This window comes from Drosophila grimshawi, unplaced genomic scaffold, assembly GCF_018153295.1.
Source record: "Drosophila grimshawi isolate 15287-2541.00 unplaced genomic scaffold, ASM1815329v1 contig_311, whole genome shotgun sequence".
Lineage (NCBI taxonomy): Eukaryota > Metazoa > Arthropoda > Insecta > Diptera > Drosophilidae > Drosophila > Drosophila grimshawi.
In genome coordinates this window covers 16356125-16378391 of record NW_025063098.1, presented here as the reverse complement: position 1 = coordinate 16378391, position 22267 = coordinate 16356125, and the positions used below count along the sequence as shown (strand labels likewise).

The 22267-nt window shown below is 37.9% G+C and overlaps 2 protein-coding genes across 2 annotated transcripts; one reads left to right on the top strand and one right to left on the bottom strand.

Annotated features, from left to right (window-relative positions):
• Positions 1 to 5962: 5962 nt before the first annotated feature.
• LOC6567985 (probable serine/threonine-protein kinase fhkB) lies at positions 5963 to 8721 on the top strand. Its single transcript, XM_001994024.2, has 2 exons — positions 5963 to 6037; positions 8265 to 8721. Exon 2 carries the CDS (start codon positions 8281 to 8283, stop codon positions 8572 to 8574), a length of 294 nt encoding a protein of 97 aa, XP_001994060.1. The 5' UTR covers positions 5963 to 6037; positions 8265 to 8280; the 3' UTR covers positions 8575 to 8721.
• A 5952-nt stretch (positions 8722 to 14673) lies between these two features.
• LOC6567986 (geranylgeranyl transferase type-2 subunit alpha) lies at positions 14674 to 16831 on the bottom strand. The gene is made up of 2 exons (XM_001994025.2): positions 15215 to 16831; positions 14674 to 15148 (listed from the first exon to the last, which is right to left on the bottom strand). Exon 1 carries the CDS (start codon positions 16730 to 16732, stop codon positions 15224 to 15226), a length of 1509 nt encoding a protein of 502 aa, XP_001994061.1. The 5' UTR covers positions 16733 to 16831; the 3' UTR covers positions 14674 to 15148; positions 15215 to 15223.
• Positions 16832 to 22267: the final 5436 nt, after the last annotated feature.

Genomic DNA, 22267 nt, shown 5'->3' with positions numbered 1-22267 from the left:
TGAACTTGCGGAAATTGTGGAAAGCTCTTCTTGCTGCCGATCTAAGCTGCTGATTGGGCTGCTTTGTGTGCCAATGAATGCCATTCAAAAAGAGACACCCTTACAGCCCACTCACTACCAACTACCCACGACCGGTTACCAACACTATTAGCAGCAAAATCAACCAACACTGCCGTAAATATGCTTTGGGTGCCTCGCTTGCCACCACGTTTTCTGAGTGTTACGGCCATTTGTGACAGGGCACGCTCTAAGTGAGTTGTGGCCAAGTGCTGAGCGTTAAGTTGCTAAATTATACATACACACACACGCACACGCAGAGCGAGTATAATATGTATATATATTTATAATATGTATAACACTTTCGATGGCTAAAGACACTTGTCTTGGGGCTTAGCTTGATTTAGGATGAATTTTAAAGGCAGCTGCTAAGCACACATACATTATACATGCTTATATATATATATATATATATATCTATATATATATATATCTGTTGCAAGTGTTAGCTGGCTCCTGTTTGAGATTGCCACTTGAAGTTTGCTATGTAAATGCAAAGCAATTGTAGTTTATTTGACTCCGAACAATATAAATAATAATAGTAGGATATCCATTGCCAACTTACAGATGGTCTATTTATAATATTAATTAGTTCCTAAATGCGTGTGACTCAAATAAATAATTTTCATGAATTTCCTGTCAGCTTAAAGGTTTGAACAACTTCAAAAAGATTAACTAACCACTAAGTAAGCATTTAACATTAGTTCATTATTTTGTTGTTAAGAAAGTTTAGTTTGCCTAAGTGCCACCTTATCATTAATAAACTAATAACAAGCAATTATATAACAAAATTTGTGGTTTTCTTTCATAATTTGAATGAATACAGGCAAAGATCATACATTACATAAGTTGCCAATTAATTTTAAATAAATATACTCATAGCCTTAGTACACCTACACCTGTACTCATTATATAAACTAATCCTGCTAAACAGCATATAACTATTTTCAGAGAACTTGAACTGAATTCCACAGAGTTTTGTGTGCTCATCTTCAAAGTGAAATAGTTTTTGATGCTGCTCAATTAGCGCAACCCGCACTTGTGACCTAAAATATTAACAATTTGCACACGAATTTCATTCATAATGAGCACATAAGGCCACCATAAAGTAGCTAAAAATAATTAATTAGGCCTTGGGAAACGTGCACAAGCGACAATTTGTAATGTGTGTGTTATGCAGATAGAAACGGGCCAAAAAGGGTTAAATGACTCAAAGTGATTTAATGAGCACCATGTGGAAATTATAAAAGGGAGAAAGATATATTTAATATCTATGTACGGAGTATATGAATAATGCATTTAAATAAATAAATATCGAGTCAATTGCAATTAATTATATGAAAATTGCGCTAATTTTGATTTTGGCATATTTATGCTGCACCATTTTTTGTCACTATACACACACATGAAAAGGGAATTTGCATAAATGAATTGTAAACAACATGAGAATAAGAGGAGCGAAATGTTGCTCATTTCAAGTTTAGTAAAGGGCGTAGCAGTGGAAAAAAAACAGAACATTTACTCATATGTTAAATATGTTTGCGTATGCTGTGTTGCAAGGGTGCATGGTGTGTATGTTTAAAAATGTGTACATTTGTTGTACGTATTCAAGTATTTCGTGTTGACCTCTTAAGCAAAGTTCAAATTTATAGTTGTCTGTTTTTCCGGTGACCGGTGATATATTATTGACCCAAGTGCAAAGCCAACAACAGCAATTGTTTGCAAATAAACAGCGAAAACTAACAGAATGCAATTGTAAATCATTAAAATGAATTGTGTTTTTGGCATCATGCGTGTTACCCTATTACTCTCTTAATCTCTTACTAAAGCACATTTGCGATTCAATTTGAAAACGAAAAACTAATTTTTTCATTCATTTTTATTCGCCTTGCTGTTCAATTTAAAAAAGTTAAAGTTCTTATTTATGCTATTTATTTCCAAATTCAACACTTGTTTCGTACTTTTATTAAAGCTTTTTCATTTTCGGAAGTTGTTTAATTGAATGCATTTATTTTTTCGTAAGTCGTATATAATTTGACCGATTTTTATCACTACTTATGAAATTATTAAAAACACAATCATATTTTCAAATTTAAAGCAAAATTCAAACACAATAATCAGATTTACATAATTAATAATTATTTCCATTTTAAATTCCATTATTTTTGATATATTTGCAGATATACTGCAATTCACTGATAGTTCAATTTTAACAGCAAATAAGAAGTGGGAAAGTCAAATATATTCACAGCCAAAAAAATGCGAAATTTCGGACCCATGCATATTTAAAAAAATATATTGCCTTTTCCCAATTTTCGCGGTAAGTCCTTAATGTTAAAAATTCCAATTTTTATAAATCCACTTAAATAATCGATTGTTGGCGACGGCAAAAGAGTTAAATGAACAAACAAATGAAAAAACATCTTTAAAAACTTTTAAAACAATTAAAGTCCGAAAGCAGGAAAAAGCAATAAACAGAACCACTCAGTCCGCCTCCAGTGGCCGATGGACCTTAATTGTGAACACCAGACCAGGATCAAACGTTGTTGTCATGTTTGCCTTAAGTGCCGCTGTTGAAAAAAATACAGTCGGCCTCTCTTTGCCCAATCATCGTTATCTGTGTACTTTTGGGTTTTTGCATTGAACTGCGGCTGACACCATAACGGTCATAAGAATACGTGAACCAATTCCACACCCACTTCACCAGACCAACCCACCCGCACTCCGCACCCAGAACACACAAACATACACACACACAATTAGCAGTTAACATAATTACATTGGATGCCGCCAGGTTAATGATGCCCACTTGCCCCGATAAGAACGGCTCCACAACGCCCCCTCCCCTTCGCTGTGCAGCGCACTTTTGCCACATTTATTTATGGCCTTATGAATGGCATGCACATTACTGTTGTAAGCTGGAGAAGCCTTTGCTATCAGTGCTCCCAAATGAGACACAATTTCCATCTCTGCTCTTTGCTTTCAGACTTCCAATTCCATTTATTTTTGTTTTTTTTTTTTGGTTTTTGTTTTACGCTTTTCTTTATTTGCCTCAAAAAGGCCGAAATGCTGAGGGCATTAATATTAAAAGAAAATTAAACAATTAAAAAATCTTCAGTTACTTGTTGAGGCTGATGTCGAGCAAGTGGAAATCTCTCGAATTAATCTGGTTAAAGTAATTAATAAACGTAAATATTGATGTCCGCCAAGGGACACTGTCAAATTAAATATTTTGTATACAGTTTAATACAAACCTTCCCAGATTCGCCTTTACTCCTTTAAATGGTATATGGTTTAAACAATTCATATATACGAGAATTGTATATCGTATATATATATGGAAATTCTGATAAAAAGCATTTCACAAATTCTTGAAAGGATCAGCACAACTTTATTTGTGAAATGTGACAGAAGGCAAAAAAGTATTTAAATATTTAAGTGAATTTTTGTTTTCAGCTACTGCCTCAGTTGACTATGAGTATTCATAAAATTCCGGCTATTGTGCAGTTTCGAGGGCCAATCACTCAACTTTTACCTGCCACAGAGACTTTTTATCTGTTTGGGACAATGGTGAGTGCCGTGTTATGTTCCCTCTTGGAATGGCCGACTGCACAGCGTGTCCTTGTCTATATAGAAGTGCAAGTTCTAACTGCATTTGTGTATGATGATGCATACATGTATGCATTTAGTTGTAGTTGTTTGTGCTGGCAGATGGTGTTACTGTTTATGCTTTTGAACATTACGAGTATTTTGTGGATATGTGGCGGCTGGTTGACCCATAAAGGACAGATTACGTGATTTGTGGGTTGCCGGAAGCGACAGCTTTGACGTCACTACCAGCACCAGCAATTGCGATGCACAGTAAGCACCGTTCAACATTTCAAAGGATATCAAAATTTAAATCACGTCACTTAGAAAGAGAGGGTGCACAAAAGACACGGCTCGTCGTTAGTTGTAAGCGGTGTTGTTTCCGTTTCGTGTGGGGACATGTCCGCATCCGTACATAATAGGGCGACATGTAAATAGTTGACCCAGGCTCCTGTGTCCTGTGCCCTCAGACCGTGCAACACAGCCTCTTGTCTGCGTGTTTGTTAAGCTGCTTTTGAGGTTGGCGCTCAAGTACTCAGCGTGGCACTAATGTGCGTGTGTTAGTTGTGTGTGAGTTAGTTGTGAGCGTGTGTGTGTGTGACTTGTGATGTTGGTGAGGCGCGGCAAAATGCTTGTTAGGCTTTTGAGCAGCCGGCTGTGGTTGGCATATCACGTTGGAAAGCAGCCCCAACTCCATCAGCAAGTAAAACTACAAACGAATGCGAGAGTTGCGATTTCTAACCACAATCACCCCACGGGACCCTAGCACCCCAGCCATCCAGGACGCCAGGAGCACAGCACTCCCACTACATTAAAACGCAATTAATGTTGCGGGCGTTAATTGTGCCCCACTTTGTGGGTTTTATTCCACTTTCTTTTTTTTTTTTTGGAGAGGCAGGAAGAGCGCGTTACTCACCAAAAATTAATTACTTTTGGCCAGCCAAAGTTGCCAAAATCCTTTTAAAAGAGACTCGCCTAAATTTGTGCCAAAAAGATAAACAATCAAGTGCGTTCCTCTTAGCATTTCCGCAATCTGTGCAATTTCAGTCGGTAATTTATTTGACTGCCTACTGATGAAACAAATGGACATTTCCAGGGCCTCACACCAAAATGTCGTAGTTAGTCAATATTATAAATAAACTATAAAAGGGAAACTGGCATTTAATTTCGCCTTTTAGATCAAATCCAGATGCTGTTAATTACACTCATTTTAATTTTAAAGAAGTGTCTTTAGTCTTAATATACTTGAAGCGATGAAGTATATCGTACTTAAAAGATCACTTAACCTTAATGATTTATTTAAACTTTAGCACATACATTTTGTGAACTTATAATTGAGAGGGTTTTCTCTTTTAATCTCTGGCGCTTAAGTGATTAAACGAGAAATCCCCAATTAATTACATTTTTCAGCAATTTCCCCAGCGCAGATAAGCTGTCAATACGCTGAATTAAAAACATTTCAGATAAAAATTCCTTGTTAATTTTTTCCACCTTGGGCATGAACAATATGTATAAAAGTATTTATCTGCAACTATTCATTAGTACGTTCGATGAAAATGCTTGGGCCATAATTGACCGCTTTATGATGTTATCTCATTATGCTTTAACTTTCGATAAGTTTGCGGATTTGTGAAAAAAGCAATTTCATAGAAACACAAACACGAGATGAAGAGTGCTAATGAATCATGCCAATGAATAATGCCTCAAAAGATACTCGGAAAGATTTAAAAGTGAACTGCAGTAGCGGCAGCAACAGCTTCTGGAAATGTGTGCATTGTTCTGCTAATGGGGTCACACAAACACACACAAGCACACACAAGCACACACACAAACACATTGCATCTTCCTGCTGTGACCTTATCGTATCTGAAGTATTGCCCAGACCCCCACATTGCACACGCTCGTTGCGCAGTTAAATCCGTTCGCCAGCCAACTTTATCTTTCAGCACAGATTTTCAATAGCAGCTGCAGTAAACTTTTGTTTATTTCACTTGCCACTGCTATGCGCTTTTCAGCTGTCTTTGTATGCTACCCGCTTAATTTTTTTTTAAATTATTTTATTTAGTCCTCTAGCAGCTGTCGCTTGTTTTCTTTTTTCTTTGGCTTAAGCGGCAGCCGTGACGCTGAAATAATTAGTTGCTGGTGCCGACAAAGCACATCAGGCTGCGCAAATAGACAGAGAGAGACAGAGTGAAAGAAGGACAGCTAAAGCAGGCTTATAGTTTAATGTCATAGATTTTCAATTAGGTAGCACTTGAATCAGAGTCAGATTCAGAGCCACAGCCAGAATCAGAGCCCAAAAGCTGGCATTATTTTTAAAATTTTCTATCCCAAAATAGCGAAAGCCAGTGAGAATCGAGTAGATATTTATTGACTGCATTCCAGCCTGAAGGTGAGCTACACATAACCAAATGCGCTATTCACACATGCACTCATTCACACTGCATTATCCTTGATGTACATCGTCATCATCCCTATTAATTTGTTTCGTGCTGATTACGTTCATTGAGTACATTTTGATTACATTTTTGTTTGCTGACCACGTGTAGTGATTGCAATTATTATTGTCTCTGTTATGCTTTTAATGACCGCTTAAAATGGCTCTGAAAATGCGTTTTTGTTTTAACTAAAGAGACATATTACAAGTTGGCTCTTGATAAAAGCAACCACACTAATCAATTTGCACATTTAAAATACGCTCTTGTAAATCGGATAAATTGCAACTGAACTGATTCGTGCAAGCAAAATATAAATTAATAAAAATGAAAACTTTTAAAGTTATTTTAAAAGTCGAAGCAGTGGAAGTAAGGAATTAAAGCTCAATTGGTTTAGTGTTTTTTGGAAATGTAATAGAAATAACAGCTTGTAAAGTAATAGATAAGTTATATACTTTAATTTGCTCAAATAAATGTCAAATGCAATTAAAATCATTGCCCAAGGCATAAGCCGTAAATAGTATACACATAATTAAATGCATGAGAAAATCCGGTTACGTCTCACATAAACACAAGGCAACAAGCACAAGTGGGCCCAGTCTGCCAGAAGAGCGACAACTGGCAACAGCAGCAGCAACTGGCGAATATGTTGAGCAGTTGAATACCAAACAGGCAAACGAGTACAGCGGCAGAGGGACCAGAACGCAAAGAGTTTGTAATGCGTTTGCATGCGGGTCTACGACAGAACATTACGTATACGCATGGTGTTCAGCCAACGGCTACAATATGTTCCTGTGTTGCGCTTGCAAGCCTAAGCCTGAACCACAATTTTCGCTTTTGTGTTTGTTGCGCGCACAATGTTGAGGAACTGTGTATTAGTTTGATAGTTTGTTACATTGCCCGTTGGTAAAATTCTGTGTTTCAATTTAGGGATTGCTCTTTAAGGCAAAGCGTTGAAAATGCATTTCAAATATTGGCACAGTTGAGTTTGTTTCAGTTTTATTGCAATAACATTGGCCTCAATATGTGCGAATATTTGAGGCAAATATTATGGCTATAACAAAAAAAGGTTAATTGATGCAAGATATTGAGATATGCAAAACAAACTAAGACTTTTATCTGTATACGTAACTCAAAATTCCCTTAAGGCCATTAAGACAGATAACTAATCCTTAAATTTTATTTATTTTAGATAGTAATATTAGCGGTTAGGAGACTTAAAATATTTGTGGGTCTTCTGAAAACTTAACTGAAGCATTAATTACAATATTAATTGAAATTAAAATAATAACACTAATTAAAATTTGGAATGACTTAGTTGCCTTGCTTTTAATGAACAACAAAAACTTTTCAATGTCTTTGCAATTTGTCCATAGAAATGATTAAATTTAAAGTTAACAATGAAAATTATGAATTTAACCTCTAAGGACAGTGCCCTTTAATTTTCCAATATACACTGCCTTCATAGCATTTGCAACAGTACGTCCAAGATTATTACGTTGCATTGTGTTCTACAAAGGAGTCATTATGTGCAGGAACAAAGCAAATAATTACGTAAAGACAGTGAAAGCATTGTGGAACATACATACCAATCTATATATATATATACATATATTTGTAAGTGTGTGTGTGTGTGTGTGTGTGTGCGTGATTGCACTTTGGTCTATGCTGCCAGTTGGGCAGCAAAAGAAACATTAATGAAAAATCAATCGATAGTTGCAAATCAAACATGACCAGGAAAGGCATAAGCTGTGGCAGCAGGGCCAACAGCAGGGTAAGCGTGGCAGTCAAGCAGACATTTTTATGCTTGGCTGAAGCTGGAAGCGTAAGAGCAATTTTGTCTATGCCACCTTCAAGAGTGTATGGGCTATGCAGGGTCCAGAGACTTTCATGCTACGCAAATTTAACGAACGCATCAGTGAATATTGCTTAGCAAACCAAGCAAGACATTAAGCAGCGGCTAAAAACTTGGCCAAATCCTGGCAAATTTTCAATTTTTCAGTCAATCAGCTAGAAAAAATAAACGAAATCAATATGCTGCCACGCCACTCAGTGCATATACGTAATTGGCAGACAAAAACTTTTACACAGCGATTAGGCCACAAAAAGTTTTCAACGTTAACTTTGCCTGACATCCGCCGCAATCACATCCATAATGCTTAGTTTCTAATGTGTCTTTGACAGCCAGCTGCCCACCGAAATGAAAGCTCACTCAACAGCCATGGATGTCGATGGTGATAACGATGATGATGATAATGATGTTGATGATGATGATAACGATGATGATGATGATGATGATGTGTTCATCCAGCTGCGCCACCTGCAGGCTAATCATCTCTTTCTGCGTGCACAGCTGACACAACTGGCACAGCTGCACAGGGCTGTCCTGGCGAGGCGACTGTGCCAGCAGAGGTGCCTGCTGGAGGGGCGTGCCGCACTGGAGACGCAGCTGCGACGGCTGCAGTTTAAACACAACCGCCACTGGGGCCTGTGAAATTTAAAGCCAACCGACTTTTACCACTTGCAAGAATTAAGTTTCGCCGTAAAAGTGTTTAAAAAATGGCGAATTCTCAAATTAAATAGTTTACAGACAGATTAATATTTATTTAGAAAATAAAAGCTAAATGTGTAACTTTGACATAAGGACATTGAAATGAAAATTTAATTTCAAATTACACTGTTACAGCTTTGATTTTTGAGTAGCATTTTAGTAGCACTTACATATATCTTGGGCAACATAAGTGATTTCAATTTGGCAACCATCATTGACAAGCTGTTAAACCATGTCGTTGAAAACATTTTCATTGAGTTGATGGCCAAACCTTAATTTTCTACTACATTTTGTTTATGCTGTGGTTAGGCTCCATATTACGAAAACATTTTATAAATAATAAAACTTACTCAACTTAATAGCCCATTAACAAAACACTGCAACACGAGGTCACTACAGTTGACATCCCTGCCATCTAACTTAACACAATGTAAGCCAATAAATCAGACCACAGTCTAGCCACAAGTTGTACCACTTTTGACCATTGAGATTAACCCATTCTATCCGGTTGTGTCTCTGTGTGTGTGGGTGTGTCTATGTGTGTGTGTGTGTGTGTGTGTCTGTGTGTGTGTGTGAGTGTGGCTCTGACTAAATGTAGCGGAACAGAAGACAGACCATAGACCAAAGACATCACAATTAAATCCACCACACACCGCACACAATTCTAGTTTAACAACTTATTCTGCTTGAATGACACTCAGACAGAGAGACAACAGACAGACAGACTGACAGACAGATAGACAGACAGACAGACAGGCAGACAGAGAGATATATAGAGACGCACAAATTCATGTTGCCTGTAAATGACACCTATAGCCTGTTATCATTAAATCCTTGGCTCGCACATGGATGCGAATGACAACCGTTAAGTGGACCATAAGCGCCACAACACAAATGCAAATGCAAAATGGAATTATTGTCGTTCACACACAACCACACACACACACACCCGCACACACACAAACCCTCAGCCAGAGTTAACGATTCGTTTGAGGGGGTGGAGTTTTGTTAAAGTGTTTGCATATGCAAAAGCACACGACGACGATAGAGGAACTGACCAAATAGCCACGCCCAGCCATAAAGCCAGTCAGTGTTTGGGGCGTCGTTTCGTCGGACTGCATTTCAGCGATATAAATATTTATATAAGTTAATCGGTTTATGGTGCACGAGTAATTGAATTCAGACTGCGCAGCGTTGACACCCATGAGACCCATCATATCAACGAATACAGTTTCTACTCAGCATTCAGGTGTCCCGTGCCCGGTCAATGTGACTCCGACTACTATTGACTTACCTTATACACACATATACACAAATACGACATACATACATACTTTTTGTACAGGCAGTGTTAAATTTGTAGGTTAATTTTTTTGCATGCGGCGCAAATTTGTTTTTAGAGTTGTAGCGGAAGTGGCAGCGCCAATTGTTGGCTGCCCCAGCGCTTCCGCTTAGTTGCACATTAATTGCATTTAAATTTGACATTACAGACACACTAACAACAAACACCATGATACACCCACCCGCCCACTTTCCACTGCAGCACTTTTAACGCTCGTTTGCACAATTTTGTTGTTTCACTTTCCACTTCTTGCATAATTTAAGTTATTTCCTTTTGCTTGGCTTGTCCAAGTTTGTACAGGGGATAGCCAAAGGGGTTGTGGGGTGGTCGGCGAGGGGGGTTGGTGTTTGTGTTTGTGTTTGTGTGCTTTGTGAGTATGGAGGACCCCCTTTTTATGTTGTTGTTTTCAATTAACTGTGCGTCTAACTAAACGGCAAGTATATTAATGTTTATAGTGTATAAAAATGCACTTTATACGGAGCACAGCGTGGCATGCAACAATGACGTTGCCATTCTGACATGCTGCTTGGTTATATACATTTATTTACATACATTTAATCAAGCCCATTATTTATTAAATCAGACACTGTTTTGCATATAACGAGTATAATGAACGAGTTCAAATCACAACTCTCTGAAATTCAAATCAAATCAATCCTAAATTGCTTTATATTTTAGACAATCTGAACCAATTTTATTTTCATGGTCCGAAAATTTGGCAAACAATTATTAATATTGAATTACGCTTCATAGAGTTGCTCCAATGAAATCAATTCAAAATAATTTAATTGTTGCATATTAATCTTTGTAAATTTGCAAAGAAATAATTTCATTTTAAAGAATTTGCAGAATAAATCGATATTTTCCACAGTTTTGAAATCAAAGTGAGCAATTTTATTTAGATTGCTGATAGCCTTCATTAAATGATGCGTCAATAAAATATTTATGTTTAAAATTTCCTCTTTAATCAAGAATTTTACATTAAATTTGCTGGTTGTTAAACTTGTGTGTTATTTCTATGTAGATGCATATTTGTCATACATGGCATTTAGCTCTCATAATTCACAAGTTGATTTAGGTAGTCAGCTCGTATGTTTAAATATGTTGGCAAATGAAACTCTTTTGAGTGTGTCCGTGTGGCGATGTCTGTACTATCCATGTATGTACTAAACATGCTGGCATACACAATGAGAATGCCTTAAAGCAAGACAGTTTTTAGACAGTTTAATGTTTGTGGAAAATCAGACAAAAATGTACTTCATGCATGTCTCTACTCGTATTGTGATGCCCAAGTCAACCACAGACTTAACAGAATGACATACATAGAATGTATAAATAAACTAACTGAAATGCAAGTCAACAAGCAAAAGATGAAATTTAGATAAACAGAAAAGCGCCCGTAACTGTTTCAAATGTTTTACAGTCACTAAAATAAATGTTCACAATGTCAAAAAAGGATTTTTATGTTTTTCGTCCTATTGTTGGGTCTGCTACTTGTGGAGAACTTGTATAAATTATAAGTTATTATCGTTATATTAAAAAAAAAAACTTTAGAGGCCTTAAAATGGGGTATAGCAAATCAAAATGATTTACTTTATCCCTTATTGGATTTATTGAAATGAAAACTTAATACTTAAATTTTAATTGTACATTATTTCATTTGTAATCTAAATATTTAGTTTATTAATATAATTTTGACTACAACCTTCTTTAGATATTTTATTTTTGATTAATAATCCATTAATAAAAAAAGTAAAAGTAAATCACTGATTTTTTGTCAGACCCAGTTGAAGGTAAAATATTTTATGGGGTATCTCGTATGTTGAGTCACTGGCAAATACCTTTTGGCTGTGGTTTCATTGCTCTTTGTTGTGAATGAAAATTATGGTAGACAAACGTGGAAATAGCCTGAGGAAATGAAAATGGCAAGAAGTTGTGACAACAACAATGCGAATAAAAAAGCAATTTCCTAACTCTTTTTTTTAAGTTGTGAAAAAAAAACGAATTTGAAAAATAATTTGCTTTGTAATACATACTCCCAAGATCTTAACAAATCGTTATCATAAATACATGTTTTACATGCTTACGCATTTTAAGCGTTATTAAACTTTGCAAAACAAAATCTTATAAAATATATTACAACTTTTATTCCGATGACTACTTGCAAGGAAAAGTTTTTGGAAAACTATTTATCTGTGATATTCAACATGGACTCGATTCGATTAAAACATCTTCGGATGCCACTTTTTAATTGCAAAACACATACTTTTATGCTGCTTGTTGCTTCCACTTCACTGGCAACTTTGTGAGTGCTCCAGTGCGGATTCTAAAGTGCGTTGAGGGGCAGAAACTGGGGGAATGCTACATTTGGCAGAACTTCACTTTTAACAAGTGAAAAACTTTCAATGGGCAATTAAAAGGGCATACAAAACAAGGGGACAACAACAGTAGAGTTCAAGTCTTTGCCAGGAACTGGAAATCTGTTGCAAGACGCCGAAGAATGTGGCAAGATGTACCAGGGGCTAACGGGATGTTGTCTTGGAACTGCAGTGTCGCCAAAGCTCACAGGAAATGTTAGCAAAGTGCATTGCGCAGATTTACCAAAGTTTTTAGCCAGAAGGCAATTAAAGTTTTACCACCAGCAACAGCAACTATGTATGTGTGTGTTAAAACTGTTTGAGGTCATAGGAGTAATTGACACTGCAGTTAAAATAGTTGAGCGTCGGAAATATTAAAGATATGGCATCAGCCGCAAATATTTAAAATAATTAAATAAAGTCACAGCTCGAATCTTCCCCCAAATAGTTAACACCCTATTGAAATTCTGTTCGTCTAATTTCCCCTAATCAACTGTAGTTGCCTTGCTTGAAGGTCAATAAATCATAATTATTCTACTCGGCACAAACTACGAATGCAATTTGTGTGAACAAGATTGTGTCTGTTGGTAATCTTCCTGTGGATGGCGATTCTACTGCAAAGGGTATTATCATTTTGTCACGTAGTCTGCCATGCATTCAACTAGATATATCAATAACCTTTGCATAAAGTATAAATAGATTCTTAGATTGAGTATATTTATTATATTTTAGCTTCAATTTGGTTGCCAATTTTCTTATAATTTGTATTCCTGTTTTTAAACACACATTCAGTCATTCTAGAATGACAAACTTATAAGTCAAAATTCGTAATTTTGCTTATGAAATATTTTGTTTTCATTAAAACAAAAGACTTCTACCATAATCATCGGCTTGATACATAAAGTATTAATTAACATTATAAAATATTTAGTTCATATTTAAATGATGTCAGGGAATTGAGTATTCCGCAACCCATTGTTAACTGTTCTTTGGAGTCCAATTAATTAAGTTTTCTCTGCTGCTGTGTGCAAGGATAAGATGTAATTGCAGTGTCTTCGGCTTTGGCTTTCCTTCCACGCCCACTTCACGACGAATAATTGCCATCAAATATTTTAATGAGCGTCAGCGTGTCAATGTCTCGTTTTCCGGTAAAGCGGCAAACATCTGGCAGCGTCTCAAAATATTTACAAGATATGACAGCGGAATAATTAACATTAAGCCAAGCAAAAGGAAGCACATGAGCACACCAACTATGTATGTACATGCAAATGCAATAGAAAGTGGATTGGGTTTGGGTTACGTCGGAAATTTAAATGTCAACACGTTACTGTTGATATGGAAATGATGAAGCGTGCTTACGACCCACATACACGAAGCATGATGGGAATTAAGGTGCACAGAGCTAGCAGTTGCTTCTTGATTTTATTACTTGCCTCGAAATTCCAATGCAAACACACGTTACGCATACACCTTAACCAGGTGACAGCTGCACCACCTGCATCGCATCTCGGTGGATGCATTAACACCTCCTTAATGCCAACGCATCTTCGCTTTCACACGCTTCACTCTTCTCTCCCTCTCTCTGTGACACTATCTCTTGCACTCTTGCGTGTGCTGCTCTCCATTGTTGCACGTAATGACATGCGGCTGCCAATGTTGCGGACGCAAGCACAGCCGCATGCTTTACCAGCCAAAAGCAGCGCGCTGCCGTCACTTGAACTATTATAATTTATGCAACCAGAGCCACCAAAGAACCACAAATTTCGCAGCACTTCAGTTCGCAAAACAGGAACGACAACAACAACAACTATTTAACTTGGTATTCGTCAGTATTCTTGGTATTGACACCATCTGGACTTGGCAGCATTTTGACGGCTTTTGCGACAAACTCGACAGCATCAGCTTCAAACTTGACTCGCAGCCTAGATAAGTTAGCCATTATAAATAGATAATTTGGACTCTGTGTTGAAAATTGTGATGTAATATGAAGGGCATTTTTTATTTTTCTCTTGATTCAAGATTGGAGCTATCTGAATATATAATTTATATTTGCAAGTGATAGTATATATATATATATATGTGTAGTTATTGATATTATTTGAATATTCGTAGTGATGCCAGAGCATTGTATTGAATTAAATGCAAATAAGTTCTTAGAATTTCATATATAATTTCAAGCTCATTACTTGGAAAAGTAAAAGCAAATTAAACGAAGCTAAACAAAATAATTTAATTGGCAATTAACGATAAAATCAATTATTGTCAAATTTCTTAGAATTTAAATTGGAATTTCATGTCTACGCTCATTACTTGGCAAAGTGAAAGGTAAATTTAATGGGGTTAAAAACAAAATTATTTGATTGGCAATTAATGTTAAAACAATTGCTAAATTTTGTTTGATTACATATTTATTCAGCAGTGATTATATTAAATATATATACAAAGAACCGTAACACTAAAGTTATCGTCGATAAAATAAGGAAATGCTTGAAATATAAATAATAGTTTATGCGCTGCATTTATTACCAGTCACCAATCACCAGTAATGATAAGCTCTTAAATGTATATTTTGATTAATATTGTTGGAAAATGATATCCAAAACGGATTTATCATTGCAAGTAATTTAGATCTCTGCACCAAAAATTTTTGAGCTTTATAAAGGCCACATCTCTGAAAAACAAGAAATTCAAGTTGTGAATTTGATTATATTCTGCGAGCGATCACTGCAATTGGTGTTAATAAATAGACACTTAGAATGATGGCGTGCTAAATGAGATGACCAATAACCAAAGAAACTGCGGCTGACATCAGAGAGAGCTGCAAGTGTATAAAGTTAATGCGCTAGCATAAACCTCAATTCAAACTCTGAACAGATAAGCATACCCCTTAAATTCAGTCACACTCGATGATAGCATCAGCAACAATTAGATACTGAACATATGGAGTCCTTTTCATCTTGCCGGGCATTTCAAATACTAGGGGAAAGTGTTTAGTTTCCGGCCACTTGGCCAATGCAATTTCCATGTTCCAGCGCTGTGCCAAGTCCTGATAGTAGCCCTGACGCAGTGCATCGACCTGCTCCAATTTGATCAAATGCGCCAGACTCTGCTCATGATACTTGTCCACATCGATGGCTCGCATGAGCAGCGCACTCGTCAGCAGCGTCCACTTGCTGTCCGGCTCATAGTCCAACAAATCCATGCAAGATTTCAATTGTGTTTGCAGCTCCGCCAGCAGCTCCTTGCTGCAACTAGTGGAAATGGAATGCGGTGGCACAAAGCAGTAAAGGCTTTCATCTTTGGGGTGTACGGAGAGGGGCAGTCGTTGTCCATCTGATTCTAAAATATAGTTGCTATTGGCATGCAAGTCGATGCTGCCGCATTCCCATTGCGTTTTATTCGCGTCCATGGGCAACCAGTTGTCCAATTCCAGCGAATTTTGCGCGCTGATCAGATGAATTTTTAGCTGTACCATCTCTGGACAGGATGTCTTCAGTGCCAGCTCCGCTTTGTGGGGCCAGCAACGAAAGGCAACAATTTCAGCGGATTCCTCCCGCTGCACGCCGCCGCCAAGGAGCCAGCGCTGATAGAACCAGGCGCTACTATCGTTGGGATCGGTAAACGCAGCCGTTAACACCATTTCGAGCTCCTGTTTCAGCTTCTGTTCACTCATGGGCCGCTCCTTCAGCTCGTTGGGATAGAGTTTGGGCAGCAGCAGGCTGCGATGATGCCAGCTGGAATAGTTGGAGAAATTCACTTTGATTTTCTCGGTGCAAAAGTCGAGCTCCTGCTCTGCAGGCACCGCCGCCTTAGCGCTCACATAGCGTCTATAGTCCCAGGTGTGAAAATTACGCTCATCGAATTTCAAATACTTGTTGCACAATTGCAGCTCACGTTGCCAGTTGGCCTCCGGATTCTGCTCCAGTGTCCAGCAGCGATGGTGCCAGCTATTATACGACTTGGGATTGACCATCAAGCACTGCTCGGTGAGATCCAGTTCGGTGGCATAAACCGTCTGCAACTGTTCCGAATAAGTTGCCGACTTCTTATCGCCATCTCCTTCTTCTTTAGCTTGCTCTTGCTCTTTCTCTTCCTCTTCTTTTTCGGTCTGCTCGCTTGCTTTTGGGGCTGGAGCTTTTTCTTGCGCTTGCATTGCCTGTTGCAACTGTGCCGTCTTGGCCAGCACACACTCGCGTCGTATGTTCCACAGGGTGCTCACGTCTGGATTACGCAGCAGTATTTGCACCGTTAGATTGAGTAATTCGTCATCGAGTTCGCCGCTGCTGCGCTTTATCTGGATGCGGGTCATTGCGGCGCGATAAGCGCGCATTTTTAGCACCTGCTCCTTCTTTTTGCGCTCGCGCTCCTCCTCTGTGGTTCGCACCTTGACACGACCGTGCATTTTTACCTAGGTTTTACAATATTAATATTTGCTAATAGTCCAAACAATATTAATATGCGAATTCACTAAGCTGTCGCAAGAAGAAGACAAGAAACAGCTGACTTAACATAACATGTTGCTGAACAGCTTTAACAGCGCGGCGAGTTACTTAACAGACCACCACAATTGACTGGATGTTGAATAAATGTTAAGCTGTTATGATGCGACACAAAAGCTGCTTGCTATAGAAAACATTTATAAATATTGCGGATTGCGACAAATAGATGGCGCCTGTAAGTTAAGTGGTTTTAAATACAATTAGTCTTTCTATTCTAAATAATATACGAATAAATGAGAAAATATCATAGTTATTATTGAAAATAAATACATAATCTTAATTGTAAGAGCTACATATAATATCATTTATTTAAATTTTGCTTAGCCATTTCAAATTGCTACAAAAGCTGTTTAAATTTAAATTTTTTAACGATGAATGCGCTCTGACTAAAATTTGTCGATTTTAAGCCCTTAGCACTTGCACTTACTTTTTCTTCAACATCACTGATCCAATCAATAAATTTCTACAATTTTATCACGTAAACTTCGGCGAACAAGTAATAAAATTTAATTAGAAGAGCATTTCCCGCGAGGAGATGCTAGAAAAGCAATCGAACTTAAATACAAATACGAGAAATTTTTATTGTTTTATGGCTGTGCACCAATAAAATAAAAGTCGCATTGACAGCCATAAATGAAGGCGGCAGGACACAGAAATCGAGCCAAGCCAAGCTAAGCGAAGCCAGTTCACCCTCCACCCCTCGTCTAGGGAGCAATTTGAGTCAAGGCAGAATCAGAAGCAGGTGCGAATGAAGGACACGAATCCTGGCAGCGGCAGCAGCAGCAGCAGCGTCCTCGTCGTTATTTTTTAAGATGGGAGCGGGAAAATCAATCGTGCAGCAAAATCATAAAGAGGATATTTTTGTGTGTGTATGTGTGTCAGTATTATACATATTTTTGTGGGATTTTCATTATACCCTTGGCATAGGGTATTTAAATTTGTTCGCGTAATGTACACCGCTTAAAATAAGTCTCCTTTATATAAATTCTTGATAAGCACCAGAAGACATTTTAAAATTCCAATGGCCACGAAACATTTTTGTTTTATTTTTAAGAAAACTCTTAACGAAATTCGAAATAAATCCCTTGAACCCATTGCCTTAGTTAGAACTGATTTGAATCAAACTTTTAATATAACTGTGTACATTTTAAATTTCATAAGCTAGCAAACAAATATTTTGCATTTCTATTTGTTGCTTGTTTTTCTACACTATTCTTCGTAATGTTATATTCACTTATATTTGGGGAACTTATACCTGGGGAACTATAATCTATATTATTATTATACAGACTTATCTTCAACGCGCGAAAGCCTCAATCTAACATTCTTATCAGGGTGCTCATAGAAAAAAAGGCAGTTCATTTAAATATATGTATACACATAAAAAAAGAGAAATATATATAAAAATTCTTTTATTTAAGTAAAAATTGCAGCTATTTCTTTATGTTCGTAGTATTTTAGTTCAGATTGTGTAATTGAATATTTCGAACAGCTGATAAGAGTATTAATGTTTCCGTAAAGCCAAGGATTTCTTTTCTGGCTTATTTTCTCAGCGAATTTGATGCGGCGCGTTGAAATGTAGGCGTGGCAGCAGCACCCGCTCCCAAATCTAATTCAATGGCCCCGAGGCGCGTTTATCAAAGCCAGTTCCCGAGGGTTGTTCACTGAGCAGCCAAAAGCAGCAACAACAGCAGCAACAACAACAACGACAACAGCCGTCGTTACCGTTAGTTGGCATATCCTTGCTGTTGTTGTTGTTGTTGTCGTCGTCTAATGTGATACGCATCAATTTATGAAATTTGAAATATTATGACTGATTTTGCTGTTCGTCCTTCGCCCCGCTGCCTGCCCGCCTGCCAGCCGCGTTAATCTTGGTAACAGGTCGCGACAGGCGAGAAGAGCAATGGGTGGCGGGTGGGAGTGCCGTGGCACACGAGCCGAGCATTTTTAAGGATAACAACAACAAAGCAGAGCCACAGCTTAGGTGCAAAATGTACACGAAACCATAACTCATGCTATATATCACATAACGTGGCCCGTTATGTGGGCTAAGCTGATGACACCGACAGGCAGACAGACAGACAGACAGTGAGACAGATTGAGATAGAGAAGGAGAAGAGAACATCTCGCATTGGTAATTGGAGTAACAAAAACCATGAAAATGAAATGAAGCGAGATTTTTATTTTTATGACACACACAAAAGAGCTGACGATTTAAAGTGAAGGTCGGACCCAGGGGTGGAATAAAAGGGCAGCGGATTGCGGACAGCGGATTGCGGACAGCGGACAGAGGACAACAGGAGACGACCAAAGATGCGACAGAGCTGATTGGGTTCACTTTTGGTTAGGTGCCAGGGTCCATCTACAATGACAGACGACAAACGACAGACGACTGCAAACTGCAGACAGGCTTCAGTTGATTCAAAGGCGGTTTAACAAAAGACGAAATGGCTTTTGGGATATGGGAAAGTTATATTACATGGAGAGATACGTGTTTATGTATGTATTTATGTATGCATATTTGATGAGCACTGCTAGCGTTAATTTTAAGTATTTTCTTAGAAATCGGATTAAGAGATTACAGGCTCGTGCTCAACGAAAATTTCATTTTAAAAAACGGAATAACTTTGTAAATGTCTTTTATATCCAGAGAAAAAGTGTTTAGAAATGGTAATATTGCTTGTCGCATGGCTCATCTAATCTGAATTTCTTGTTTTAATTATAATTTGGAATTAATTGAAAATGCATTCTCAAATAGATACGCATAAATATGCGAATGATGTTGATTAGCATTCGTTTTTTAAAATTGGGTTAAAAACAAGCAAGAATATCTAGTTTAAACATATCGAAATCCACCTGACTTTTTAAAAGAAACCTATTTTGATTAAGAGCGTACTAAATCTAATAATTATAAATCTAATATAAATATTTCGGGATATTTTTCTTCAAATTTAATGCATAGAAATCGTAAAATTAATAATCAATATTTTAAAATGGTTTTGTATAACAAAATGTAAGACGTTTTACACGTCTACCATTTGATGAACGGGGTTAATTACAGACTCGAATATACATATATGAAAGTCATGTCAAAAAGTCGACAATTTCGTTGCGTAACATGAAGATGTATGGGGTTGACAGTTGATAGCTATGTGTGACAAAGCCGTGCATGCTACCCGTGGGTTGGTCAGTGGTGCGCAGGTAGCCCAATAGGAAACCTACAAAAATAATTATAAGCAACGAGAAAGGAACATTTCCAATACACTCAGAAAATCGCTCTGGATTTTAGAAAATCGACATACTAACCTTATTTTTCAGAAAGTATGTTTCTAAAATGGAAACTTGTGTCCAGAATCCTTCTTTTCTTATTTTCAATTGACAATTTGCCGCATTGAAGAATGGATCTAACAGGCTTTGCATTTATAACGTTTATAAAAATGTTCTATTATTAAGAAATATATATCTGAACTTTTGAGATATTTTCTATTATTAAGAGATATACTTCTGAGCCTTACAAATATGTTTACATTGCTAAGAAATATATTTCTGAAAAATATAATAGAAGCCCTTCTAATTTGAATAATTTTGTGTTCGTTTGTTCAGGAATTATTTCTAAAAAAAACGAAAAATATTTACTAGTTATCAGGGAGATTTTCTACATTTGAGATTCCATTTTTTCTGAATGTACACTTGACTGCTCCGCAAGTGGCGGAGATTTTCCGGCGTGACACCAAACGCCCACACGGCAGAAGCAGTAGAAAAAGTCGTCAGCGGTTTTAATGTCACTGCTGCCGTCATTGCTAGTCAGCTCGCCTGCTCTTTGTGGCCTGATATTGCTGCGTGGACAGACAGGACAGACGGGACAGACAGGAGAGTAGGACATGCTGACTGCATGCGAAGAGTGCTCAAGCAATTGACGCAAATAATAAGCGGACTTGGTAAGATGACGCAGCTAAGACTGCACATTGGCGACTGTTGCGTGGGCGTGTCCCCTTGCTTACCGTGTTGCCAATGACACATATGCTGCCTGCCCCATTCTGCCTCACCCTCTGCATTAGTCGTAGCCTCGGCCTTTGCTTCGGCCACGGCCACAGCTTGAGCATTGAAATTGAAAAAGTTATGCAAATCTGGTTCTGCTGCTGCTGCTGCTGCTGTTGCTGTTGCTGTTGCTGCTGCTGACGACAGGAGAGCAAGCGAACGGGAAATGAGCGCACCATAACTGAATTAGTTTGCGCAATTTTCAGTGGGCGTCTCAGTGCTGAATACTTTAGTTCAATTGAGCCAATTCAGTTTTTCATTTTTGATGAACGCTCAAACACCATTTTAGTTCCACTTAATAAGGCCAATTATCAATTGCTAAAACAAGACTAGCAAATAACAGACTACCAAGAACAGTTGTGTTTTACTTTATATTTGTATAGCTAACTTAAAGATAGATCAATTTTGATTAGGCATCCTTGACAAAATCACCGAATGCGACTCGAACAAACTATAATAGATGAACTGAGCAGTGAAAGCCCAAATGAGCAGAGTTTAGTAGGTCGTTCTTATGAACCTATTCCGAACGATGTGGACCAACTCCGATGTGCAGTTAACAAGGATGCTGGACAGCGGGAGTATTGGATGTAAAAGTTTCTTGCGTGTAACTGTCGATTTGTGCTCGCAATTATTATAATTGCTATAATAACAAGAACAGCAGCAGCAGCAGCAGCAGCAGCAGCAGAAGCAGAAGCAACGACGATAGCAATGGCAATAACAACAACGAGTTGCTGATGACATGCAACGTGACAGGGGTGCGATTTGCCAACTGTGTCCTTCATAATGTCCTTTATCCTTCCATACGTCCAGGCAATAACGCTGCGTGCGTAAGCGCCTCAAAATCGCATCTTTATTTGTGCCGAGCATTAAAGGCTTTTGGGCGATGGCACGTAGCGAACCTAAATAAATACGAGCCGAACAGAACAGAGCAGAGCAGAGCAGACGAACGCTTGTTTTGTTTAAAAACTGGCCAACGCTTTAAACCATCACATCTTGCTCTCTCTCTCTCTCTCTCTCTCTCTCTCTCTCTCTGCCTTTCACTCAAACACCTCCTCTCTCTCTCTCTCGCTGGCTGATCCTAATTACAATTGCAAACGCTAGGCTGGCTTTGACAACAGCACTTACCCCTCGTCAACCCGAGGGCAACATTCACCCTACTACTTTCACAAACATACATACCTATTAAATATTTCCATCTTTACGTGCTTAATGCCAATTAAGCGTTTAACAAACGTCACCAGTCGCACTGCACACTCTTCTCTGCTCTAATCTATTCTAATCTACCCCAACTCTTGCATCTCCTCCACAACCCAACCACAGCGAGTTTAATTTACATATTGTTTTTAAAATAGTTCGCATTTTATTGATTTTATTTTAAATTCGTTTTTAGTTAAACCACT

Coding starts and splice junctions, on each gene's coding strand:
- LOC6567986 (XM_001994025.2), bottom strand. CDS start 16,732: ATGCACGGTCGTGTCAAGGTGCGAACCACAGAGGAGGAGCGCGAGCGC.
- LOC6567985 (XM_001994024.2), top strand. CDS start 8,281: ATGAAAGCTCACTCAACAGCCATGGATGTCGATGGTGATAACGATGAT.